General features: G+C 43.6%; 1 protein-coding gene across 1 annotated transcript; it reads left to right on the forward strand.

Annotated features, from left to right (window-relative positions):
• Positions 1–10,417: 10,417 nt before the first annotated feature.
• Positions 10,418–12,731, forward strand: LOC130088018 (uncharacterized). The gene is made up of 3 exons (XM_056254623.1): positions 10,418–11,175; positions 11,589–11,905; positions 12,329–12,731. Exons 1-3 carry the CDS (start codon positions 10,442–10,444, stop codon positions 12,682–12,684), a joined length of 1,407 nt encoding a protein of 468 aa, XP_056110598.1. The 5' UTR covers positions 10,418–10,441; the 3' UTR covers positions 12,685–12,731.
• Positions 12,732–26,109: the final 13,378 nt, after the last annotated feature.

Here is a 26,109-nt window from a genome sequence, read left to right on the forward strand (position 1 = left end):
CACGCGGACTCCTGAGTCTGGTCAGACGGTCGTAAGCCTCTCGTGAGGCCTCCCAGTTAGATCAGCCCTTAGGCCTTCACAGGCCTCCTCAGTGTTTGTAACACAAGCACTGGGTAGATCCATGGATCGAGTAGAGAAACTCCCCTCGCTGGTAAGGGTTGGAAAGCACTTGCTGAGTCATACTCTCCGGGATATCCCGTCTCTGAGATCCGAGTGGCCAGCTTCGCAGTCCCTCGGGTTGGATGCCTTACTTAAGGCAAGTGTCCAGAGGCTCTGTCTTCGGACAGACAGGAAGTGGCCAGACTAAGTGTCTATGCTCTGACGCCAGGTCAGGCCGTCCTGGTGGCACTTCGGGGTGAGTACGTTCCCCTGAATAGTGACTGGCTGGGGTTCCTTCGGGTTCCCTAGCCACATTCCCTAGAAGGGACCCCTTCTAATTGAAGTTGTGGTCCTAGGCCTTTGAGCAGGCCCAGGTAGGCCTTTTCATTTAACCATGTTTATGGAGGTTTTCCTGTGAGGCTTATAGCTTAGGCTATGACCGTAGGGAATGCTGTCACTGACAGCCTAGTGTGACCTGACGGTGAGTGGTTCTAGCGTTTCATTTGAAATTGCTGGTTCTGACAGTTGTCACTGCCTTTGGGCATGCACTCCCCTCAGCATGGCGGAGTGGGTATTTCGTTCCCCATAACGTCGATGACGTATTGTTGAGTTCCCTTCGAAAGGGAACGTCTCAGGTTACGAATGTAACCTCTGTTCCCTGAGAACAGGGAACGAGACAATACGTCTCCCTGCCATGCCTCGGGGCTTGCCTGCCGTACAGTCCCTTCAGACGATAAGGTGATTTGTCATGTTTGCAAGGCGCCCTTACTTCCAGGTTGCACGTTAATCATTCACGCTAATGATTCACGGGCTGTCGCCGGTCAATGTGATTGACGTGATTTGATAGTGATTTCAGACACCTGTCACGCCTGAGGCGTTCCCCATAACGTCGATGACGTATTGTCTCGTTCCATGTTCTCAGGGAACAGAGGTTACATTCGTAACCTGAGACGTTTTTCAAGATGGCGGAACTACATGGAAGCCTCCGTGGACCTACCCGTCCCATGTATATAAAGATAATAAATTCTTCGTTTACGAGGATAAGTCAGACAGTTGGCAGAGGTATTTGTACACCATTGAGGACATATTTATGAATAAAAATATTGATTTTAAATAATAAAATACATAAAAAAGTACACATTGTCCCTTTAAGATAAAATGAAACCGTTTTTTGATGCATGTAAACCTGTTGTAGGAGACCTCCAAAACAAAATTAGGAGACTTTAAAATAGCATAATAGGGGCACTTTTAATATACTTTTTAGATTTGAAGTACACACCAAAAGCAAATTCAATACAATTAAGCACACTGTAACACTTTATTTTATTATTTAGTAACTATAGTAATAACAATAAATTATGCACAATTACATGCAACTAACCCTAAACCAAACCAACATGTACAGTAGTTACTTAATATTACTCAGTATTGAAATGTTTAATTATAGTGCAACAAAGTCACCTTAAAATAAAGTGTAACCAAGCACACTTTTTCACAAGCATCTGCAGTTCAGAAGCATGGCAAAATAGCAACACATGTCATGGGTTTGATTCCCAGTAAATGCATGCCCTGAAAACATGTTCACCTTCAATGTTTGCATTTCTTGAGTTTCAGAAAAACAATTATGGCAGCACAGTTTTTCTACTTGCATACCATTAACAAACCTTTTCATTAACTCAACTACATTACTTAAATCATAAAGATTTAAATGTCTGGGCAAAATAGCGGTAAAGCAATTGCTTTTATATATTCCCTGTTTGTGTTTGTGGACTTTTTTGTTTCTTCCTGTCTTTAGTGCCATGTAGCAGTTCTTTGTAGCGTTTCCCCTTGATTAGTTTACCGTAGTTTAACGAAGTTTACCTCGTTATCTTGTTAAGCTTGTTTCCCCATATCATGTGTATATATAGCCTTTGTATTTCTCTTGTGCTTTGTCAGTTGTTTTTTGGTGTTTCTTATGTTGGTTCCCAGTATTTCTCTGTTTTTGAATGTACATCTGTTTGTTTATTAAACGTACTCCATGCACTTAGATCCTCACCTCTGCCTACTCACTCCCAATATGACAATTGCTTTCTCAGTAAGAAATTCAAGGCAAGAAACTGCAGGCAAAAATTATGTTCCCTTTCAAGGGAACTTCGAGCTGCGTCAAACGCTGTGGGAACGCCCCTGCGTTGTGCGTCATGAAGCACGTATGGAATCAGCCCAATGGAGAGACGGAACGTCATAGGCGGGTGACGTCATCGACCAGGAAACTATAAAGCACCCCAAAAACACAAGCGCATCAGCTTCTGTGCCTTCAGTCGCGCTATATGTGAATCTGTCTGAGTGTAAACACTGTGTCTGTCTTTAGTATTTGCTAGGCAGGAGTTATCACATTTACACCACACAAACAATTTTGTATGAGAGACTAAGTGTGTTCCTCCCTGCTCGCGCTATCTAACGGGCGGGGATACACACGTTCTTTGTGTTGTTTGTTTGGGAGTGCAGCATGCCCAGTCAGCTCTCGAGGGGGCTGGCTGCGAGCATTGCGAGCGTCTGCCTTTATGGACGCTCTGCTCCCGCCGGGCGCTCTTTGAGGAGAGTGCTCGGTGCACGCTCCCCGCGGTTCGAGTCCCGCTTCTGCCGAGGCTGAGCGGCGACGCTTATCGCTGGGATCGCAAATGGATCTTTCAGCGGGGTTAGAGACGGGCTCTGCCTTATCTCTGCCTTTACCTGTTAGATCCAGTGTCTCAGCCCGGTTTGGAAGCACGCTCTGCGGTTTCTTCCGCCCGGGCTGAGGCACCAGTACTGCAACTGTCTAATGTTAGTTATAAAAACTAGGAGATAAAAATAGCAGTATTGACGAGGGAGATGTGGAGGACTCGCCACCTAACACTCCCGAAAGCGAAGAGCTCATGGAGGTTCTTACTCGAGCTGTATCAAAACTAAGCATTGAGCGGCCAGTGGCTAGGCAGGAGTCTGTTATTAAATCTAAGTAAGATGAAAAATTTCTCCCTTCCCGTGTGCAACCTCCATTGGGCTTGCCGTTTTTTTCATGATCTCCATACTGAGGTGTCGAGATTATGGAAGAAGCAGGCTTCTGATATAATTTAGCCCCCAATCATTCACATATTCAGATTTAGCGGGGGCTAGGTTTTTGAAAAGAAAAGACGGCGCTTTGCCGCGGGTAGAAGAGACGCTTGCGAGCTATCTCTCTTCCGAGGCTGCATTGTCATTTAAAGCACCGGCATTACCTTCCAAGCCATTATGAAATATTTCGGCTTTGTAAAGTGTATTTGGCGGCAGGTCAGGCTGCGTCGTGTCTGCATACAATGTCTATATTGCAGGCATACCAGGCTGATTTGCTAAAGGACGTGAGCGTGAGTGAGGAGGCAGTACTGACGTGGTTCGAGAACTGCGTCAGGCTGCCGATTTGTGCTAAAATGATTTTTTCCAACATGAAACAGAAAGAGAAAGCTTTCTTTTAGATGATCCTTTCTCCCCTGCGGGGTTATTCAGTGACTTAGTTAATACTGTCATTGATAATTTGAGGAAGAAAAGAAGCAGGCAGCAGTTTTTAAAAGGTTTCTTCCATTAAAAGTTCACGTCCATGGGGCTGCTGGGCGGGAGCAGCCCCGGCCGTCCACGAGCTCATCGCATAGGCGCAGCAAAGCAGAGTATCGCGTCTCGCGCTCCCCCTGCTGGACAGTGGGACCAGACGCGGCACTCTCAGCCAAAGCTTTTTGAAAAATAAATATAATATAATATATATATATAAAAAAAAAAAAGCAATAGAACTGTTTTGAGGAAAGTTATATTGGCTATGCTGAGGGCGGTCCCCACCGAGGGAGAAAGGTGTTCACCTCTTTTTACGGTGCCCATTCTTCCTCGGTGCCCTCAGGGGCCCGTTCTGCCAACTCCGCCTTCATGCCGGGGCGCAGACGGTCCCGGCGAGCGCTTTCCCGAGGGACGCTCGCCTCCTCTGACACTGAGGGTGGTCCCCATCGAGGGAGAAAGGTGTTCACCTCTTTTTACGGTGCCCATTCTTCCTCGGTGCCCTCAGGGGCCCGTTCTGCCAACCCCGCCTTCATGCCGGGGCGCAGACGGTCCCGGCGAGCGCTTTCCCGAGGGACGCTCGCCGCCTCTGACACTGAGGGTGGTCCCCATCGAGGGAGAAAGGTGTTCACCTCTTTTTACGGTGCCCATTCTTCCTAGGTGCCCATGCCGGGGCGTAGACGGTCCCGGCGAGTGCTTTCCCGAGGGACGCTCGCTCCCTCTGAGGAGGGTCTCAGAGCGGTCAAACCAGTTGTTCCCTGCCGGTGCGCCGTTACAGGGCGCTGTGTTTGCTGCTCAAATTACACCAGAGACCAGTCTCGAGAGACTGGTACCCTTAGTAGAATTTGTTTGGCAGAGTGGAAAAGCCTTCCAAGAATATCTCAGTGGGTCCTGCAGACAGTAGTAAGAGGTTATGCGATCCAATTTAGGTGTCGTCCACCGAAACTCAGAGGGGTTCTGCCCATAGTGTGGGCCCCGAGCAGGCTCTGGTAATGGAACAAGAGGTGAAAACGCTCCTTCAAAAGGGGGCTATAGAACGGGTTCCTCCTCCCAGTTTGGAGCTAGGTTATTACAGCCGATATTTCATCGTTCCAAAGTAGGATGGGGGGTTGCGTCCAATTTTAGATTTGCGCCTATAAAATCGCTCGGTAGGGAAGCTCAATTCAAGATGCTCACTATCAAGCAGGTCGTGTCACAAATCAGGTCTGGATCTGTGCGCGTATGTTTTGAGACAATGGTGGTGGTTCCATGGCGACGGCGTTGGACGGAACAGGCATCGGTGTTGCTGTGAAGAGAGAATGCTGTGATTTAGGTTGCATGAGAGAGCTGGGAAGGGTCTAAGCCGGGGCTGCGAATGTCGGCGGCAGCCTCACGCTTGGATTACCCTGTGTGGCTTGGAAAGGAAAATTAGTTGGAGGATAGGAAGGAAAGGAAGGATAATTCTTTGTCCAATATTAGAATCTCAGTTTTTTCAGAGTAAGGTAGTAGGAAATTTCTAGTCATTACAGTTTTTTATATCAGCTGTGTATTCCGTTAATTTTGTGAATTGGTAAGTTTCGTCAGGGCATGAAGAAATATAGAGCTGAGTATCATCAGCATAACAGTGAAAACTAATGCCATGCTTCCTAATGATATCTCCCAAGGGTAGCATGTACAGAGCGAACAGTAATGGTCCTAATACTGAGACTTGTGGTACTCCGTACTGAACTTGTGATTGATAAGACATCTCTTAATTTACTGCTACAAACTGATAAAGGTCAGATAAGTATGATTTAAACCATGCTAATGCAATTCAACTAATGCCAACATCATTTTCTAGTCTATTTAAAATAATGTTGTGGTTAATAGTATCAAATGCAGCACTGAAATCAATTAACACTAATAGAGAGACACAAACACGATCGGATGATAAGAGCAAATCGTTTGTGACTCTAATGAGAGCAGTCGCAGTACTATGGTATGGTCTAAATCCTGACTGGAATTCCTTGCAGATACCATTTCTTTCTAAAAAGGAACATAGTTGTGAGGATACTGCCTTTTCTAGTATCTTTGACAGAAAAAGTAGATTTGAGATGTAATTCGCCTGTCAATTGACCAATTCTGTAGGATCAAGTTGCGTTTTTTTAACAAGTAGTTTAATCATAGCCAGCTTAAAAGTTGTTGGTACATATCCTAATGACAAAGATGAATTAATGATATTAAGAAGAGGATCTATGACCTCTGGAAGCATCTCTTTCAATAGCTTAGTCGGTATAGGGTCTAATATACATGTTGTCGATTTAGATGATTTAACGAGTTTAGAAAATTCTTCCTCTCCTATAGCAATGAATGAATCGAAGTTCCCTTTCGAAAGGGAACTCGCACTGCGTCGATGACGCTTTGGGGAACGCCTCAGGTGTGACAGGTGTCTGAAATCACAATAAAATCACGGCAATCACATTGACCAGCGACAGCCCGTGAATCATTAGCGTGAATGATTAACGTGCGACCTGGTAGTATAAAAGGGCGCCTTGCAAACATGACAAATCATCTTTTCGTCTTCAGGGACTGTCTGTGTGAAACGCAACTCAAAAAAAAGGTGATAAATGAAATGTGCAGCAAAGGCTGATTGTTTTCAGAAGTGTGCAGACCCGTGCCCAAGATTTTTGACGCCGGGTGACACACACGAGCTGTGCGTTTTCTGCCTGGGAGAAGAGCATGCACGGGAGGTTCTCGAGGGAGCCTGCTGAGCAAACTGTCAGCGTTTTTCTGTGAAAACGCTCCGCTCTCGTCTGGCCCTCTTCTCGAGTGAAGAGGGCTCAGCATCTGGACCTCGTGGTTCAGGTCCCACTCGTGCCGAGGCAGAGCGGCGGCTTGCATCATGGGGCTCCCAGATGGAGCTCGTCGATCACCTTGAGAGGGCTATAAACCTCTCAGATGACCCGACGACTGACGAGAGCGAGCTGCAGGTTGAGGATGAAGATTTTTCACCGACTCTTCCCGCAGCTGATGCTCTTCAGGATGCGCAGGAGATGGCTGAGGAGGTGTATGATCCTGAACCCCCTCAGCCACCCTGCCTAGTGTATGCAGAGCTGGTGGATGTAATGGAGCGCGCCGCTGGCAGGCTGCAGCTGTATTGGCGACGCGCTAGATGAGAGATCGCTCGCGGCAGGCTCGACGATCGGTTTCTCCTCGGCCATAGACCACCAGCTCAGGTGAGCCTTCCATTTCTTCCTGACCTTCACACTGAGGTCAAGAAGGCATAGAAGAACCCATACTCTGCCCGTATCCACCGACATCAGCAAGCTAGTTTTGCTGATGTTGAGGGGATCGAGGAGCATGGGTACATGTTGATGCCGCCCATTGACGAGACGTTCGCGAACTATCTCATGTCTGGGCGGGCGTCGACACTGAGAGCTCCAACCCTGCCATCCAAGCCGCTGAAAACAACGGCGCGTCTAAATGGCAGAGCATACACGGCAGCGGGTCAGGCCGGTGCTGCCCTGCACACCATGGCGGTGCTGCAGGCGTACCAGGCCGACCTGCTGGGGGATCTCGACCAGGGGGCAGGAATGTCCCCAGAGGTGGTGGCGGAGCTGCGCCGCACCACAGATCTTGCTCTCCAGGCCACCAAGCAAACCGCTGCCGCGATCGGTCAGTCGATGGCGGCGATGGTGGCTACGGAGAGACATCTGTGGCTAAATCTAGCCGACATCGGGGAGAAAGAGAAGGCCTTTCTCCTCGATTCACCGGTTTCGCCCTCTGAACTCTTCGGCACCTCCGTAGAGGTGGTGGTGGGGAAGTTCAGGGAGGCGAAGACACGCTCAGCTGCATTTAAAACATGTATACCTCTGAGATCCATATCCACGCCCAGGCAGGCGGGAGGACCTGGCCCTTCACGGTCTGAGGACCATAGCCAGGGCCAGCGAGCCAGCGTCACCTCTCGTGCGCCCCCTCCTTGGAGGAGCAGGGCGCAGAAGCGGCGTGACTCCCGCAACAGGAGAGATTTGAGGGAGGTTATCCAGCACAAACGCACAAAGCGTCGGTGATGGATAACCTCCCCGGAGGCTCATGAAATTTGCCCTCTCCTCTCTCCGACTCCCCAGCGTTCATCACATCAGGCCTGGGGATGGGCCTATGATGAGAACGATGTTCTGATGGCCCGCCTAGGCTTGGGTAGTGAGAACGCCTCTTTCAGGCATGTAAAGTGGTGGACCACAGGTTCGTATTGAACTTTCTGGCGAGTCTTCACGCCGCAGGTGAGCTGTCTGGTCTTTTTAAGAGTCTTTTTCTGTGAATTAAAATTCTGAAATGTATCTCTCTACAGACCTCGTTCCCTGTATAGAGCTATGGGGTCATGTCAAGGTAATAAGGTAAGAGATATTTCCTGGATTATTAGGGCCCTGAAGTTCCCCGTTAGGTGGCCAGAATGATAACTATGTTAGCCTTCGGGCTCTTAGCCACCTCAGGGTAGAGTAGTTGGTAGTGTTGCTTTCGTCAACGAAAATTATGACTAAATATCGTCGTCAACGAACCTTTATCACGTGACGAAAACGAGACGAGACGCAACGTAAATGCTGGTCAAGTGACGATGACTATAATTAAATGTATAATGCAATATCGTTGACGAATAAAAACGAGACTAAATGTGGTTTACAAAATAAAAACTATGCTAAAATGTCTCTTCATTTTGTTGACCAAAATGAGACGAGACGAAGTGTTATTTAACGTTATTTCGTCTCGTTTACTTGCATTATTATTAGGCCTATTATGCAGCATTTCTGTTTCCTGTGTCACTTCAGGGGCTGCATCAGATCGCACTGCGCAGACGCAGGCGACTTTACATCCTCAAGCCCCACTCGCGGCATTATTCAGAAGATGCAGCTGTGTGAGTTAGTTACGGCTGTTTCACACATACTCCGTGTGTAGTGCGTATGCGGTGCGTGTTGCGGTATAGGAGCAGCACGCGCTATTGTGCTTTCACATGTGCTCCGTTTGCAGTGCGCAACTGATCTACGGCTGTACCACAATCACAACATTTATTCTCTATTTTTTTTATTTCAAATCAATATTTTTAGCCTACATCCATTATGTCGCGTTGTTGAGGTGTGTAGATCTCTGCTCTGCTGTTATGCACGCAACGCTCCTGGAGCGCATTGCCGGACCGCATCCGCGTGCAGTGTGAGTGCTCTAACTATAGGCTCTATTAACATGGGTGCGGGAAAAAATACGCACCACATACGCACTGCAAACGGAGTATGTGTGAAACAGGCGCAGTGGTGTAAAGTAACGAATTACAAATACTCTCGTTACTGTAATTGAGTAGTTTTTTTTTAGGAATTGTACTTTTTTAAGTAGTTTAAAAACAGTGTACTTTTACTTTTACTTGAGTACATTTTAAGTGCTGTATCGGTACTTTTACTGCGCTATTTTCCCTGAACCTGCCGTCGCTACATTTATATTAATATTTATTTATTTTTATAATAAGTCATGTGACTCCATGCGTGATTCCCGTCAAATCAAATTGCGCGCGGAAAACTTTGCATCAAACCAGCATCAACAGACTTCGAGACACCTGGCGCCAATTTATTTTAATCATGGAGGAAGAGCCGGAGGGAGGAAGAGTGGTGGTGGATGCGTCAGCCTGCGACAGCTCAAATTCAGCACTTCAGCATCCTTGGCCATACCTAAAAGAGCTGTTTAAAGTGAAGACGAAGAAGGGCAATTGTATGATTATGTCATGCCAACTTTGCTTGCCTAAGCTAGTTGAAATCTCGGCATTCAAGAGTTCTACATCCAATTTGAAAAAACACATTGAGGTAAGTTTCGAATATCTGTTAAGTATAATTTTTTTTGATAAAAATCATCATAATGCGCATGTTTGTTCATGTATGGGTTTATTATGAGTGTGAATGTTTGACAACCAAAATTATTCTGCCAAAAAAAGCACTGTGATAGACACAGATCGAATAAATTTTACCTGACAATGCATGGTGTTTTTGATGACGCGATAGCAACCATGATAGCAACCAGCCTAGAGTAAAGGCACGCACGCTTTATAATTGTTGCTGGTTACTGTATGATGACAGAAATCACGAACTTGCCTAAACAATTACTAAAAATAAACTGCAGAATGTTACATTTTCTAATACACACACAAATGGTATGTATTCTGTTAGCACTGCACGAGCTTGCGATGCCATCTACTCGAAAAACTTAATTTAGTTTGTTTACCGGGCTTCAAAGTGCATTAGGCATTAACCCATCATCATCATCACTGCTAGATTTTTGTCTCTTACATCAATTTCGTTTAGCATAAACGCATTACCCTCCTTTCTGTTGACTTATTGAAGTGGATATTATTTTAACATGTTCTCAAATGGCGATTTACTCACTTTCATAAAACATTAGATTTATGTTTAAATCAAGTTTATTTTTTTAATTGCACGCAAAAATGATCAGTGGTGAAAATTGTGAGTTACTCAATTCTGTATTCTTTTTACAGAGAAAACATCCAATGAAATTAAAGCAGTACAATGAATGCATCTTGAAAAGAAAGAACTCAGAAGAACAGAGGTGTGATTCAGCTGTGAAACAGATGAAGATTAAAGACTTCTCTGTGTCCTGCAGGCAGGTTACTCAGTCCAAAGTTGACAGGCTTGTAGTTGATTTTGTCTGTGAAAGCCTTCAGCCCTTTACCATAGTTGAACTTCCTACATTGAAAAATCTAATCTGTACAATGCAACCTAGCTGTACAGTTATGTCCAGACCAACTGTGAAGCTGAGAATTGAGGAAGCAGCTGCAAAGATAAAGAAAAACATCATTGCTGAGATGGCAAAAGTCAACTATATAGGTACCACTACTGACTGTTGGACAGCACGACAACGCAGTTACATTGGTGTAACAGCACACTGGATTGATGAACCTACTCTGGAAAGAAGGTCTGCTTCCATTGCCTTCAGACGCTTGAAAGGTTCACATACATTTGATTTGCTCGCAGGGACCTTGGTTGACATCCACTCGGAATATGGCATCTCAGAAAAAATTGTCAGAACGACAACTGATAGTGGATCAAATTTTATCAAAGCCTTTAGAGTGTATGGTGAACAGAGTCAGCAAGAGTTAATTGATGCTGAGGCTGACTCTGCTGAGGCAGTGACACTGGATGATGAGAATGATGCAGAAGGATTTGAAGTTCAGGACACCAGTTCCATTTTCAACGCTAACAGTGGGTTGGAGTATCATCTACCCAAGCATCAGCGTTGCGCGTGTCATCTCCTTAATTTGGTGGCTACTGTGGATGCTTCCAAGGCAGAGGACAGCAGTGAGGTATTTAAGAAGCTTTCCCGTTCAACATTTGCGAAATGCCAGGCATTATACAATAAAACCAGCCGGTCTGCCATCAGTGCTGAGATTGTGCAAGAAGAATGTAAGCTGCAGTTCATTCAGCCCAACCACACACGATGGAATTCAGTGTACAATGCTGCAGAGAGGGTAATGCGGATCCTAAAGGAGCAGGGAGAAGCATCCCTTCGGAATGTATGTGCAGCATTCAAAATTAAAATGTAAGTCTGTTTGCTCAATCTCACTTTGTTCTAATTGGAATATTAAAGGAATTGTTCACTTAACTGAAAACTGTCACTCACACTCCCTCAAGTTGTTTCAAACCTGTATGAATGTCTATCTTCTGTTGAACATAAAATAAGATATTTTGAAGAATATCGGTATTCAGTAACCAAAAAGTTTATGGACCCTATTGACTTCCATTGGTAGGAAAAAAACAAACAATAATAATGTCAATGGGGTCCATCAACTGTGGTTACCAAAATTCTTCAAAATATCTTCCTTTGTGTTCAGCAGAAGAAAAAACTTCATACAGGTTTGAAACAACTTGAGAGTGTGTAAATGACTATTTTAATTCTTAAGTGAACTATTCTTTTAAGATGTTTGTTTTGATTTTGACTTATTTATTAAATAGGCTAAATCCTGCTGAAGTTTCTTACCTCTCCGAATACTGCATTGTGATGAAGCCTGTATCCATGGCCTTGAACATCCTTCAGTCCGAAACAAACACTCAGATGGGGTGGCTGCTTCCCACAATCTACCTTCTTGATTCAAAGCTCAAAAAGATGGAGGCTTCAGTCAAGGTATGTCTTTCCCTTATTCATGCTCTGCAGCGGGGTCTACAAAAGCGCTTTGGGGAGTTCATGGAAGATCCGGAACTCATCAGTGCTGCAATTCTTCTTCCCAAATTCAAAACGTCATGGACGGACAAGGCCCACATCATAGGAGCAGGTAAGATATTTTGTATAGGAGTACAGATTACTTGATGAATTTGATATTATGCCAATATCTGTTAAAGCGTGAAAACATGCAGCTTTTTGTTTTTTAATATCAGGCCGGACTCATGGGTACATTTCGCTTAAAATCCCACGTGTTCCTGTTCCACTACTGCGTATGGAAAACGTTTGTGTGGAGTTAAACTATCGGTTCAATGTTTATTTACTTGCCTAATCTAGCACAGTCAGACTGTGAAACGATGTTAGAAAAGGCAAGGGTATAGGGTTAAATGCAGCAGTGCTTATGTAGCAAGTTGAATGGCTTTATTTAATTTCTAAATTATCCATGACAACCCCAATACTTGGTCCATACCACATAGTTTGTCTATCAGCATTACCCACAATTATCGCTAATTTCTGTATTATATGTATATCATAGGTATGGATTACATCCTGCATCGTCTTGATGCCATGAAGGACACCCAGGAAAACGAATCACAGCATGTCTCTGACGAGGATGACTTCTTTTCTTCCATTAAGACTGTTTCATCCACAAGAGCATCTGAATTGGATGGATACTTGGCTTGTGCCTCAGAAGAGATGGAACTGCTTCACTCATTTCCTTTGGTGAAAAAGCTAAGCCTTAAACTGAACACACCCTTGCCTGCCTCTGCAGCATGTGAGCGCCTTTTTAGTTGTGCTGGGCAGCTGTTTACACCTAGACGAGCAAGGCTGGACAGTACAAATTTTGAGAATCAGCTCATTGTAAAACTGAACAACAAATTCAAAATGTAAGCTCGTTGTTGACCCCTACATTAAAATCGCTGCAAGTCTGTGTTCATGTTGAGAGACTTTGTCAGTTATTGCATGTTATATTCACTTTATTAATCCAATTTGTGCTACCGGCTCACCTTTTATGTAAAATTGTTAATGTACAACGCTTTGCAACCTTTTTCAATTAACCTGCAAGAAAACCTCTACAGAATGGTTGTCATAAACGTTACCAGATTATTGGTTGCTTTCTCAAATATTACATGGCTGTATTTTTAGTGCTAGCAGTCAAAAATAAAACCGTTGGAGAAATATTGAAATACTGTTTCTTTTTTCTTTTTCTATGATTCTGTGATAAAAGGGTAAGCTACATTTTCAATTTGCAGGGTATAAGGTGGACTAACATTCATAGCATAATACTCACTACTCAGTACTCTTGAGTACTTTTAAAAGGGCTACTTTTTACTCCTACTTTGAGTAGTATTTAGGACAGGTACTTTTACTCTACTCTCACTACATTTTTTTGACAAGTAACAGTACTTTTACTTGAGTATGCTTTTTCAGTACTCTTTCCACCACTGAACAGGCGTTAGCATAAACGACATCAAACAAGTCTGACACAGAGAAAGGGATTCGTCTTTGGGAGAAAAAGAAGAAATGACATTTGGAAAAACTTTCATTTCATCATATGTGTAGGCTACTTCTAACATGTTTGGTTGGTAAAATAAATATGTTGTAAATTCAAATCAGAGCGTTTTCCGTGTCTGGAATGGATGCATTCTTGAGTCTATAAGGTAACAAATATAATAAGATAACCATAAGAAGATAAGATTGTTTGAAATGGGTTTTGGCTAAAAGAGAATTTTCGTCTATACTACTAGCACTAGATACTTATACTATATTGACTGGGTTAAATAGAAGTGCATTACTAAAAAGAGACTAAAATACAATTTTCAATGACTAAAACAAGACTATTTCTTTCGTCGACTAAAACTAGACTAAAATGTCATCAGTTTTCATCGACTAAGACTAAAATGTCATCAGTTTTTGTCGACTAAAACTAGACTAGACTAAAAAGAGTATGAACGTGACTAAAACTAATAAAAACTAAAATGACAGCTTTACACAAAGACTAGACTAAAACTAAAATTAAAACAGGCCGCCAAAAACAACACTAGTAGTTGGTCTCTCTCTCATAGATTTTTTTACTTGGAGTGTTGACTGACGCTAGAGCTTCAGATAGATCTATGTCCGGCCCACTGGGCCGTCTGACTTCTTCCTGAGTATTTCGCCCCTTGAGCTCTTTTGGGCTTTCAGTAGGCTGAGCGATTCTGCAGCCCCTTGTATAGAATAATACAGACTATATTTTTTAGTAAGGCTGTGGCTCCTCCGAGCCCTCAGGTAGATCTATGCTTGCAGGTTGGCCCTCACCAGGGCCACCTCTGTAGCTGGCCTAGGCTGTGCCAGGGATAATGGAGACGCTCTGCTAAAAATAGCATTTCTGCCTCTGACCCTTCACTTTGTGAATGTAGGTTACTAGCATCCCTGTATAACAGCCTCCTCCAATGGGAGTCGTTAGGCCAAGGCCCGCCCCCTTCTCTGCATTCTGGGGCAACAAGAGTAATGCAGCGTGGTGCAGAGGATGGTTTATAAGAACATGGTTAGGCCTCAAATAGGCCGCCATGGTAAATATGTCTTTATTGAGCAGGGTTAGGCCATCTTTCGCTTCACGAAGAGGACTGGTTCTGTCTGCCCGACCCTGCCGTGCAGAACTGGCATACGTATCTAGGCCGCCAGTAGAGGCTTCACTCGCCTCACTGAGCTACTGCTCGAGCGCTGAGTTGTAGGTGGGTGGGCTCTCAAGACTAGCCCCACTCCCCTAGGTTGGGCACAGATACATTTCTGTCACCCCTAGAGCCGCTGGCAGGCCCGCATCCTGTTAACCCCAGGGTGAGGTGTGAGTATTCCCCTGTGATACAGAGTAGGTCTGAGCACTTCACTTCCAGTTCTGTATTATTCTACCTCGCACCACTATGGCTCAGGTCGAGTGGAAAGTTTAGCCTTCACTTCTTTTTGGTCGAAGTACGCTCCCCTGAAGCCAGATCATTGCCCTGAGCTGACACCCATGCGTATAGATGGTAGGCCCATGACTCCGAGGCCTCCGTTGAGGCAGAGTGGCGTATGTTGTACTCCCCTTGTTTTAAGGGTGCTAGCTCTCTTGCTGAGTACACTGCCAAGGGCAATGTGATTAGGCACCAGGATGCTGTAGGCGCTGTGCAAACAGCTTATCTGCCAACGAAGGCTGCGCCGTCAGGTAGTAGGCCTCAGCAGGCCTCCTTGAATGGGCAGCCCCCAAGAGGGCGCTGTAGGCCAGCTTACTTCTCGTGGTTGGCCTTGGTGGTTCGGGTAGTTGACTCACCGATGGGTAGTAGGCCTTAAATAGGCCAACATTGTGGGACATACTTTATAGCCGCTACCAGGTAGCTAGCCGTATTAGGCCTCCTGTGGGTGGGCCCAATAGTTATGTTGGTGTAGTATGGTTCCCAACAGTGTTCATTTCTAGCAGAATTGACTTGCTATCAGCTAGTAGGCCCAAGCAGGCCTCCCTGATAGGCGAGTCCCCAGCTGGCAGGCCTTAGGAGGCCGCCTTGGAACCATCACCCGGACTCAGCTACCAGTTGCTATCAGGTAGTAGGCCCCTCAGGCCTCCCTGAAGGTGAATTCCCACTTAAGATGGTTATCAGGTAGTAGGCCTCACCCGGCCTCCCTGGAGACAAGCCCCAAGGACAGACAACTGGACAGCTAGCCTGACTTACTATCGGGTAGTAGAAAAAGCTCCCAGATATTATGGTTGTCAGGTAGTAGGCCTCACCAGGCCTCCCTGAAGATGAGTTCCCACATGCTGTGATTATCAGGCAGTAGGCCCCACCAGGCTTCCCTGAAGATGAGTTCCCACATGCTGTGATTATCAGGTAGTAGGCCCCACCAGGCCTCCCTGAAGGTGAGTTCCCACAGACTGTGGTTTTCAGGCAGTAGGCCTCACCAGGCCTCCCTAAGGGTAAGTTCCCAACGTACTATCGTTATCAGGTAGTAGGCCTCACTAGGCCTCCCAGTAGGTGACCACATACTGTTGCTATCAGGTAGTAGGCCTCACCAGGCCTCCTTGCGAGTGATTCCCTAGCGGTGCTGGGTTCAGGAAGCTAGTGGCCTCTTGCTATCAGTTCAGCTGGTCTTAGCAGGCAGCTGCTGAAGGCGAGCTTGCGCCCTGGCTCGACTAAAGTGTTCATTCTCTGCAACTGGTTCACTCCCGGAACCTCTTTCCTGCCTACAGCCTGGTTTTGCCTACCAGGCGGACCATGTGCTCCCCTCATCGAGGGTCACTATGAGCACGTGTTCATTCTCTGCAACTGGTTCACTCCCGGAACCTCTTTCCTGCCTACAGCCTGGTTTTGCCTACCAGGCAGACCATGTGCTCCCCTCATCGAGGGTCACTATGAGCACGCGGACTCCTGAGTCTGGTCAGACGGTCGTAGGCCTCTCGTGAGGCCTCCCAGTTAGATCAGTCCTTAGGCCTTCACAGGCCTCCTCAGTGTTTTGAAACATAAACACTGGGTAGATCCGTGGATCGAGTAGAGAAACTCCCCTCACTGGCGAGGGTTGGGAAGCACTATGCTGAGTCATACTCTCCGGGATATCCCGTCTCTGAGATCCGGCCGAGTGGTTCACTGCCAGCTTCGCAGTCCCTCGGGTTGGATGCCTTACCGAAGGCAAGTGTCCAGAGGCTCTGTCTTCGGACAGACAGGAAGTGGCCAGACTAAGTGTCTATGTATCTGATGCCGGGTCAGGCCGTCCTGGTGGCATTTCGGGGTGAGTACGTTCCCCTGAATAGTGACTGGCTGGGGTTCCTTCGGGTTCCCTAGCCACATTCCCTAGAAGGGACCCCTTCTAATTGGAAGCTGTGGTTCCAGGCCCTGAGCAGGTCCAGGTAGGCCTTCATTTAACCATGTGTATGGAGGTTTTCCTGTGAGGCTTAGCTTGGGCTATGACCGTAGGGAATGCTGTCACTGACAGCCCAGTGTGACCTGAGGGTGAGTGGTTCTAGCGTTTCATTTGAATTTGCTGGTTCTGACAGTTGTCACTGCCACCTGGCATGCACTCCCCTTAGCATGGTGGCGTTGGTATATCGTTCCCCAAAGCGCCATCGACGCAGTGCGAGTTCCCTTTCGAAAGGGAACGTCTAGGTTACGACTGTAACCTCTGTTCCCTGAGAACAGGGAACGAGACACTGCGTCTCCTTGCCATGCCTCGGGGCTTGCCTACCGAACAGTCCTTTCAGACGATAAGGTGATTTGTCACGTTTGCAAGGCGCCCTTTTATACTACCAGGTCGCACGTTAATCATTCACGCTAATGATTCACGGGCTGTCGCCGGTCAATGTGATTGCCGTGATTTGATTGTGATTTCAGACACCTGTCACGCCTGAGGCGTTCCCCAAAGCGCCATTGACGCAGTGTCTCGTTCCCTGTTCTCAGGGAACAGAGGTTACAGTCGTAACCTAGACGTTTTCCTCAGGGAGACTACAATGCACTGTCTGATGCGATACTGTAGTAGACGGTTGCATAGTTATAATTTTCTCCCTGATATTTTCAATCTTGTAAGTAAAGAAGTTCATAAAGTCATTACTGCTGTGCTGCTTGGAAATGTCTGCGGTTGAAGCTTTATTTTTTGTTAATTTAGCCACTGTTTCAAATAAATGCCTAGGGTTTTGTTTATTTTCTTCTAATAGGGTTGAAAAATAAGCAGATCTAGCAGTTTTTAAGGCTTCTCTGTGCGCAATCGTGCTCTCTTTCCATGAAATAAGAAAAAATCTGTTTTATTCCAGTTGCGCTCCATTTTTCTGGCTTCTCTCTTAAGGGCCTGAGTGTGCTCGTTGTACCATGGCGTTGGACTATTTTCTTTAAGCGCCAAGGAGTAACTGTGTCTAAAGTGCTGGAAAAGAGAGAGTCAAAAGTTTCTGTCGCAATATCGAGTTCTTCTAAGCTATCTGGGATGCTGAGGAGATGAAACTGATCAGGAATGTTATTAATAAAGCAATCTTTAGTAGCAGAAGTGATAGGTCTAACATATTTGTAACACGGAGTTGGGCTTTGAAGCCTTGGCTAAATGAAGTATACACGAGACTAGATAATGATCTGAGATGTCATCACTCTGCTGCAGAATTTCAACGGTATCAATATTGATTCCATGTGATAATATTAGATCTAGAGTATGATTACGACAATGACTAGGTCCTGACACGTGTTGTCTAACTCAGAATCAGTTCAGAATGTCTTTAAATGCCAATCCCAATGCATCTTTTTCGTTATCTACATGTTTATTAAAGTCACCAACAATTAGGACTTTATCTGCAGCCAGTACTAACTCTGATAGAAAATTAGCAAATTCTTTGATAAAGTCTGTATGGTGCCCTGGTGGCCTGTATACAGTAGCCAGCACAAATCTCAAACGTGATTTATCATTTACATTAGATAGTTACATTAAAGGAGAACTCCGGCGCAAAATGAACCTTTGGTCTAATAAAACATTGGTACCTAGTCAATCGTTCTCTGAGATTTGTTTTCATGATAATCGAATGTAAAGAGTTTTATCTCTAAAAACTGTTTAGCGTATAACGCTAGTAATGGGGGCATATAATAAGTAAAAAGAAATCGCTAGTTTATACCACTAACAAGGCTCAAAATAGCCCCACACGAACGCAGTAACATAATGAGGGTCCCTACATGCAAAACGAAGCATTGAGAACTTTGTAAGTGTACAGACCGTTTAATAAGAGGATAAAGATAAAGACAGTCCACTTCGTGTATACAGACAGGAGCCATCTTTGGAAAACAGTCTCGACTAATCAAACCACGAACGCCATTCATACAGTTCAGAAGTTCACTGAACTTCATACAGTTCAGCTCACTTAGCACTTCGTTCGTGGTTAAATTTGCTTTGATGTCAGGCGCTCTGGCTCGCGGCAAACATGTGACTATGGTGGCTGGTGTCTCTATTTTCACGTTCCGTGTAATAGAATCGCCAATAACTAGGGCACTTTCAACAGGATTCTCAGTGGATGTTTCACTGAGTGGGGAGAATCTATTTGTTATGGTAATCGGAACGGAAGAGCGGTGTTTTGTCCCGTGACTACAGCGTCTCACGGTCACCCAGTTGCCCTGCTGCATGGGTTCTACAGCCGGAACCAAACAATGTACAGAGTTCCAGTGTTGTGTGTAACGCGTTACAGTAACGTAACTACTTTTTCGGGTAAAAAGTAGTGTAACGCGCTACTACTGAAAATTTGGTAACGAAACGTAGTTCCTTTTTCAATTCGGCGCAACGTTACTTTCCCCAGGGACAGATTATCTGTCCCTGGGATTTGACAGCGATCTCCGTCATTTGATAGATTTGACCGCGATCGCCATCTCCGTAGTGAACGCCCCAGAGAGAAATGCACATAATGGATTACATAATCAGAGAGTAGGCTAGCCTATTTCTTTTCGTTTTGAATTATTTCGTTTAAAGACATTTCAAGCTTAAATTCTATACGTTGAGTTTCGGTTAATTTATGATGCTCCAGTTCACGTGCAATGCAAGTGACCACGCCGGCGCTTCCATGATTATATTGTCCCCTTTATTCACTTCTTATTTATTAAATCCAGGCATTTGGTTGATAAAAAATTGATTAAAATTAGGATACAATTTATACAAAACGAAATTCGCCTTAAAGAAAGGCTTTCTTCAAAACAAAACTTAATGAAGTGGTCAAAATCATGTCTGATTGACTCAATGTCTTCCGATATATTGCGCATCCATCTTACTCGCGCTGTTCACTTTTCATAATCAGCATAGATGGAAAAAAAATAACATTATAATATTTTAACAAATATGAAACTAAATGCGCTTATTTAATGGCTACAACACGTAGGCTATAGTAGGCCTACAGACTCTCTATTTGTATATTGCTGCACATTCATTTAATTCTGAATTTTGCACACATAAGTTGAAAGGCATTTGTTTACGTGCATAGTAAAACATATCTGCAACATTTATCAAGTTCACGGATAATTGTGCGTGCATTTATTAATCATTATGATACTAAAATCATAATAAAGTAGGCTATACTATGTACAAAAAATCTGATGAGCCCAGAATATGAACGCAACGTGTTTACTTACACGTTAAGCATTTTCCTCCCATAGAAAACCATTATAAGAACGCTTAATTTGGCTTAAAGGGGTCATATAATGGTACATGCACTTTTACAAGTTGATTATACTGAAATGTGTGTTGGCAGTGTCTGTACACAACCATCATATAATGATAAAAATCCATCCAGTGGTTTTGTTTTAATCTCCTTATATGTTTTCCCCTGTCTTAAATTGAGCCGTTCGTTTTTGTGACGTAAATAAAACGGACGCCCCTCCCACGATTGTTGATTGACAGCCGCGACAGCCGCGTTTCAACACAGACCCGCCCTCGCTAGCTGTCAATCATAATCCGCGCGGACCGGCGCGGTCATTGTTGATATGCTGGAGCACTGTCTATGAGCAGAATGGCGTCTAAGCGATTGTGGTGTTCTGTTCTCGGGTGTAATAACGAACACAGTCATTTTAATGTTCCTAAATCTGAACCGCTGAAGACGCAGTGGCTGAGTTTGTTTTCGAAGGGAATATTCCCCACGAGCAACGTCAATGCTCATGTTTGCGCGAATCATTTCACACACCAGACTGCTTATAAACGAGGAGGGTCAGTATAAAGCTGGTTTTGCTAAGAAGCAGCTCCTGAAGAAAGGATCGGTAGCAGATATTCGTGTTCCTGCTGAACCTCCAAAAGAACTGAAGTGAGTGTAACGTTTTATTAAACTTTATATTACTATTTATATTAATCCTTGTAAATCGCTAGCTGCACGCTTCACAATGAATGCGTCTAAGGTTTACACTCAGGGTACATTACGGCATGTTTTCTATGTATGACGTTCTCAATATAATGCATAATCCCACGTTTATACCGAACAACGCGTTATGGTTATTGTGTTACAAACGGTGTACGCCAGAGCCGGCTCTGGTGACGCATAGAACAGAGAGGTGGAGTCAGCAAAGCTCATGATCATTTAAAGTCATATACACTGAAACGGCGTGCTGACAACAGAGCTGTTTTTGACCAGGTAAAATAAGTGTTTTCTTGCAATACTAATGAGAATTTTTAATTAAAGTATATTACAAACTTTTAATTTAGACCCTAAAGAATCATATTAGCTTGTACAAAAATGGCATTATATGACCCCTTTAATGCAGATTAGAATGTCCCCTTATTATGTCTAAATAACAAGATAAATGTTCTTTTTTTCTTCTTCACCATGCGGTTCAGGACTTCCATAGAATACAGCCTGAATATAATTACTTCCAGAAATGATTTTTGGGGGTGCTAACGGGGTGCTTTGGTCTTTCTTGGGGGCTTTCTTTCTAGCCCCTCCCTAGCGCCGCCCATGCATATGCCTATCCATTAACCGGCATTTCTTCATAAATATAAATTTTTTTGATAAGTGCATTATGCATTTATGGCATTATGCATAGTATAACTTTATGTAGGCCTACACATTTAGGAACAGATATTGGGTTCTGCCCAAAGTCAAGCAACATAAAAGTAACGTAAAAGTAACGAGTAACGTAAAAAGTTACTTTCTATATGGGGTAACTAAGTAAAGTAACGGATTACTTTTTTAAAGAAGTAACGAGTAACGTGTTACACTACTTTTTAAAAGTAACTTCCCCAACACTGCAGAGTTCACGAAGCTACTCGCATCCAAAGCAGTATCTAAAGCCATTGCATTCTTACTATCCTCGATTAAAGTTTGGATGCGTTTCTCTAGTTCTGAAATTTTCTCTGTCAGCCTGACTATCTCCCTGCATTTATCACATGAAAAGCCCTCTGTGCTGACAGAGAAGGCTATGCTATACATGTGACACGAAGTGCAAGTGACAATAACAGGAGAAGACATTACTCACCGTGTTTGTTGACTGATCCTACTTACCACAGTTGTTTGATAGACTCATAGCGCAAGAAAAGAAAAAAAAGAAAAAACAGACGGCAAGCACAGATGGCAGGTTAACAGGCTAGCGAGATACTAGCGTGTTGTGCTAGCGATAGCGACTTAGATAAAAGCTAGCAATGTCAGATTAATGTGATAGGCAATATTAGACTATATCTAATATATGTTGATGAGTAAGTTATATTTAGAAATATAAACAAAAAGGAATGAGAGTAAATAGAGATTCAAAACAGAAAGCAATACGGAGTTTAGAGACGCAAACCAGCAGCAAGGCAGACAGGAGAAATCGATCAGCAGCAAGGCCACAGCTTAAATACACAGAGAAATAAGGGACAATTAACTGCAGGTGTGTTAATTGACAGTAACTATTGGAAGAAAAAAAACAACACAGAGAAAAGGACACCAAACACAGGAAGTGAGTCTAGAAGCAATGGTGTAACAATGGTGGCAAAGACAAGGTGAGGCAAAGATATACATGCAGCAAAAGTTTATTAAAGAAAAAACATAAACAAAGATAATCCAACCAAGGAGTTGGAACATAATACTGACTAGGAACAAGAATGTGAAATGCAGGCACCGACTCCCAAAGACAGACTAAAACACAGGGCTAAATATACACACACAGGGAAACTAACAAGATGACAAGGAAACAAGAAACACCTGAGGAACTATTAAGACCTAATCATTGTTGCTATGGTAACAAACAAGGGAGCTAACACAAAACAAGGGAACCAGAGGGGCCGCTTAGAAAAGCAGGGATTAAAGTCCAACACCTGATTTGATTGAACCTAACAAATAAATTGGGGCTAAAGCGGTTTCATAAAAGGTAATTGAAGTTCGCTCAATCGCACTAATTTGATCCAGGTTTATCTAGTCTGGATAATTGCGTGTGCACGAGTTTCTTAAGCAGCCCTAGAGGTCGATCGTGGATCAAATCGATCCATCAAACAGCATATATTTTGCATATATTCATAGTTTGAGACATGGTGTTTTCCTCAGTGCAAAACTTAAATTTCACAGGTATATTCTCCATCCGTAAATGTTAGAAAGTCATGAAAATATTTCCGTTTTGCTGCTAAATTTCACATTAAACGAGCGCTGCTGTGCGCATGCGGGCCAAATAGGAGCGCAATAATTCTGACTAAAATATACATTTTGCTTGGAAAATTAATATACGATATTTTATAACACCAGAAATATCTTCTAACTATAATAATTTATATTTAGGATGTTGGATAAGTTGTGGTGAACTTATAGCTCATTGCACTTTTTATATTATACTATTTTATATTTGTAAAATAATCATACAAAATTGAACAGAAGTAATTCAGGGAAGAAACCAAATATAATAGAGATACAAAATATAGTTTTGGGTATAGGACCTACGCTATTTAATAAAGATGAGTTATACTTATTTTGAATGCTGAGCATTACAGCTTTAACAGTAAAATTTTTTTTTTTTTTTTTTTTTTTTTTTTTTTTGAGAAAGCAAGAATGCCCAGTTTTAAATGATTGGTTAGATTTACTTTATAAAGTACACCATGGAGAGGATAACATGAAATTAAGAGCAAAAGTATACATTTTGAAAAGATATGGGCAACTCTAAAATCAAAGAATATTCTATAAAATAAAGGAATACATATTTCATGAATTACCTTTTTAATATATCCCTCACTCCCTTTTAATTCTAGTTATATGTTATATTATTTATGTACTTATTTAATATGTTTTTAATTTTAATTTTAAATTTTCTTAAATTTTTAATATGTTTATTAATACATATTTAATGTTATTATTTGATATTTAAATAATATTACTTGAATAACTTATTAGAAATTATGTGTCCTTATAAGAATTTGATATAAATAAGTGAATGTTTAAGGTTTATTAATAGTTATTTATATTTGTTTGTCTTTTTTTCCTTTTTTCCTATGTCAAAGTGTCTAACCATGTACTTATTGGTTATTGTTCTAATTTGGTGGGTATTATCACCAAAGGAAAAAAAGAAAGGAAAAAAGTAGAAGGAATAATTATTGGGGGAAAATATGTCTTTAAAGGAACTGTCCATTGGTATAATTATGTTAAATGTGTTTGCATTGAAAGACATAATAAAGTACATAAAATAATTTGTTGTTGGACATTCCTTATTAGACATGCCTTATTTAGAACTTTAAACCTTCAAGTAAGTGCATTTTTATGATAGCAATAACTATAACGGGACTATTGTAATGGGGTAAATAAAATGTAGGCTAATAGACTGTATCTTACCAGTTAAAATGTATACTGTGCTTGTAATGTAATTGTAATGTTCTAATGTTCTTCTAATGACCATAAAAATGTACTACAGCTTCCAAACAATACCAGAGAGATATCTATTCATAAATCTTTAAAACAATCTAATTAAATCTTGGACACAAAATATTCAGCCAGTAAGAAAAGAAAACCTGTAGGATATATATATATATATATACACAGTATATATATATAACAACTTTAACATAAACATTTTATGTACAATATAATTGATCACGTTTGTAGGTCTATATTGTCTCATTTATCATTGTAGCCTTATTTAAGTAGATTTCCTGCATACTGTATATTTATTTTTGGACGGATAGTGGTTAATAAAGTAATAAAGTAATAAAATAATGGTATGAGAGAGTGTCAGTGGTAATATCATTGTGTTCCTGATGGTCAGTGTTAGAGGAACGGGTGTAACTCAGGCTTAGCCTGACAGTTAGCCTGCCCTGGACCAGGTTAGTTTCCCAGTTGTCAGAGTAACTGAGTTTTAACTATTTTAAGTTTGCTTAATGAAACAGAATCAACCGACAATAAGTCTGACTAACCAAAATAAGCCTGGCTTGTATAATCTTGTTTTATGGAACAACCCTCTGGAACTAAACACAAGAGGAGAACACAGAAACAATAGAAATAGAAAACACTTCCACTTAAAAGTCCTTACAAAAGCACAACACCGGGAACGTGACAAATGGTAACTGAGAACACATTTCATCATAAGAGTCCAAAACATAACACAAAACCAGGATTGTGACATGATGTTTTCCCCTTTAAAACAGTTTCCCTTTCGTCCTGGGAACTCCAACGTGTCGTCGGGGAGTTCCCTGACGAATTGGGATCACGCTAGGGAGCCTAATTACCTCTGATAGAATTAAAAACGAGCCAATAAAAATTGGCATGCAATCTTTGCATTCCGCGAGCCGCCTACAAACGCGGATATAAAAGCGGAAGTAAAGCATTGCATAGACGCTTTTTTCTTCGGAGCCTCTCAGTAGTGTCTTGGTGCTGCTGTTCCTTACCTTTGGAAGAGAAACAAGCTGGTGGAAGAAGACTTCTGACGGCTGCTGGTGTGACGGCGCTTGTGTGATCAACGCGACTGAGTGCAGCACGAGGGCTTGCAGTTTCACCCGGAAGTGTCTGCTGCGCTGATCCCTCGGTGCTTCGGCGCTTCAGAGTGCTTCTTCTTATTTATTTTTTATTTTTATTTTCCTTCTAAAAGAGCTCCACGGTGTGTTCGCGTCCTTTTCAGGATGTCGTCACACTCGTGTGTTTCTGGATGCGGTCGACTTCTCCCTCAGGCTGATGGCCACAAACACTGCCTCACGTGTCTGGGCTTAGCGCACGCTGAGGCAGCGTTGGTGGACGAGTCATGTTCTCATTGCGGGAATATGACTCTGGCGATGCTACGTTCGAGACTGAGATCCCTGAAACACGGGGGAGTCCCTTCAGAGAATCTCCGGTCTAGTTCGTCTGCTGGTTCAGTTCAGCAGACGGCTACTTCGGTGATTCCTGTTGGTGAGCGAATGAGGATTACTGTGAGAAACGCGACAGATGAAAGATCCTGTCGGGCGCCTCACACCTCTAGTTGCACGCTGCCATCGGCGCTTCCGGTGGAGCGGCCGGAGCCCCCTCGGGCGGTTCCGGTTGTCTCCTTCGGGGCGCCACCTGTGGATCAGATGTCGATCGCGGCATCGGAGGAAGAGCGGTCATCTTCTGGTGATGACTCGGCGGGACTGCCCCCTTCGGGTGTGGTGGTTCAGGCTGAGCCAGATCCGGAAATGGCCGCTATGCTCGAACGGGCGGCCGCGAATGTCGGGCTCGCGTGGAACCCTCCGCCGGGTCCCGAGCATTCGCGGTTGGACGATTGGTGTCTTGTAGCGGGCCGTGCTGTTGCCCCACGACCCGCTCCGGTCCCTTTCTTCCCGGAAGTGCATGAGGAGTTGAGGAAGTCTTGGTCGGCGCCTCTGGCGTACAGGCGGAGACAACCTTGCTCCTCCTTCCTTACCACTCTGGACAGCGGAGCGGCGCACGGGTACGAGGGAATCCCCCCAGTGGAGCGG

Source organism: Rhinichthys klamathensis, unplaced genomic scaffold (assembly GCF_029890125.1).
Source record: "Rhinichthys klamathensis goyatoka isolate OS25496 unplaced genomic scaffold, OSU_Roscu_1.1 h1tg000111l_1, whole genome shotgun sequence".
In the NCBI taxonomy this organism is placed as follows: domain Eukaryota; kingdom Metazoa; phylum Chordata; class Actinopteri; order Cypriniformes; family Leuciscidae; genus Rhinichthys; species Rhinichthys klamathensis.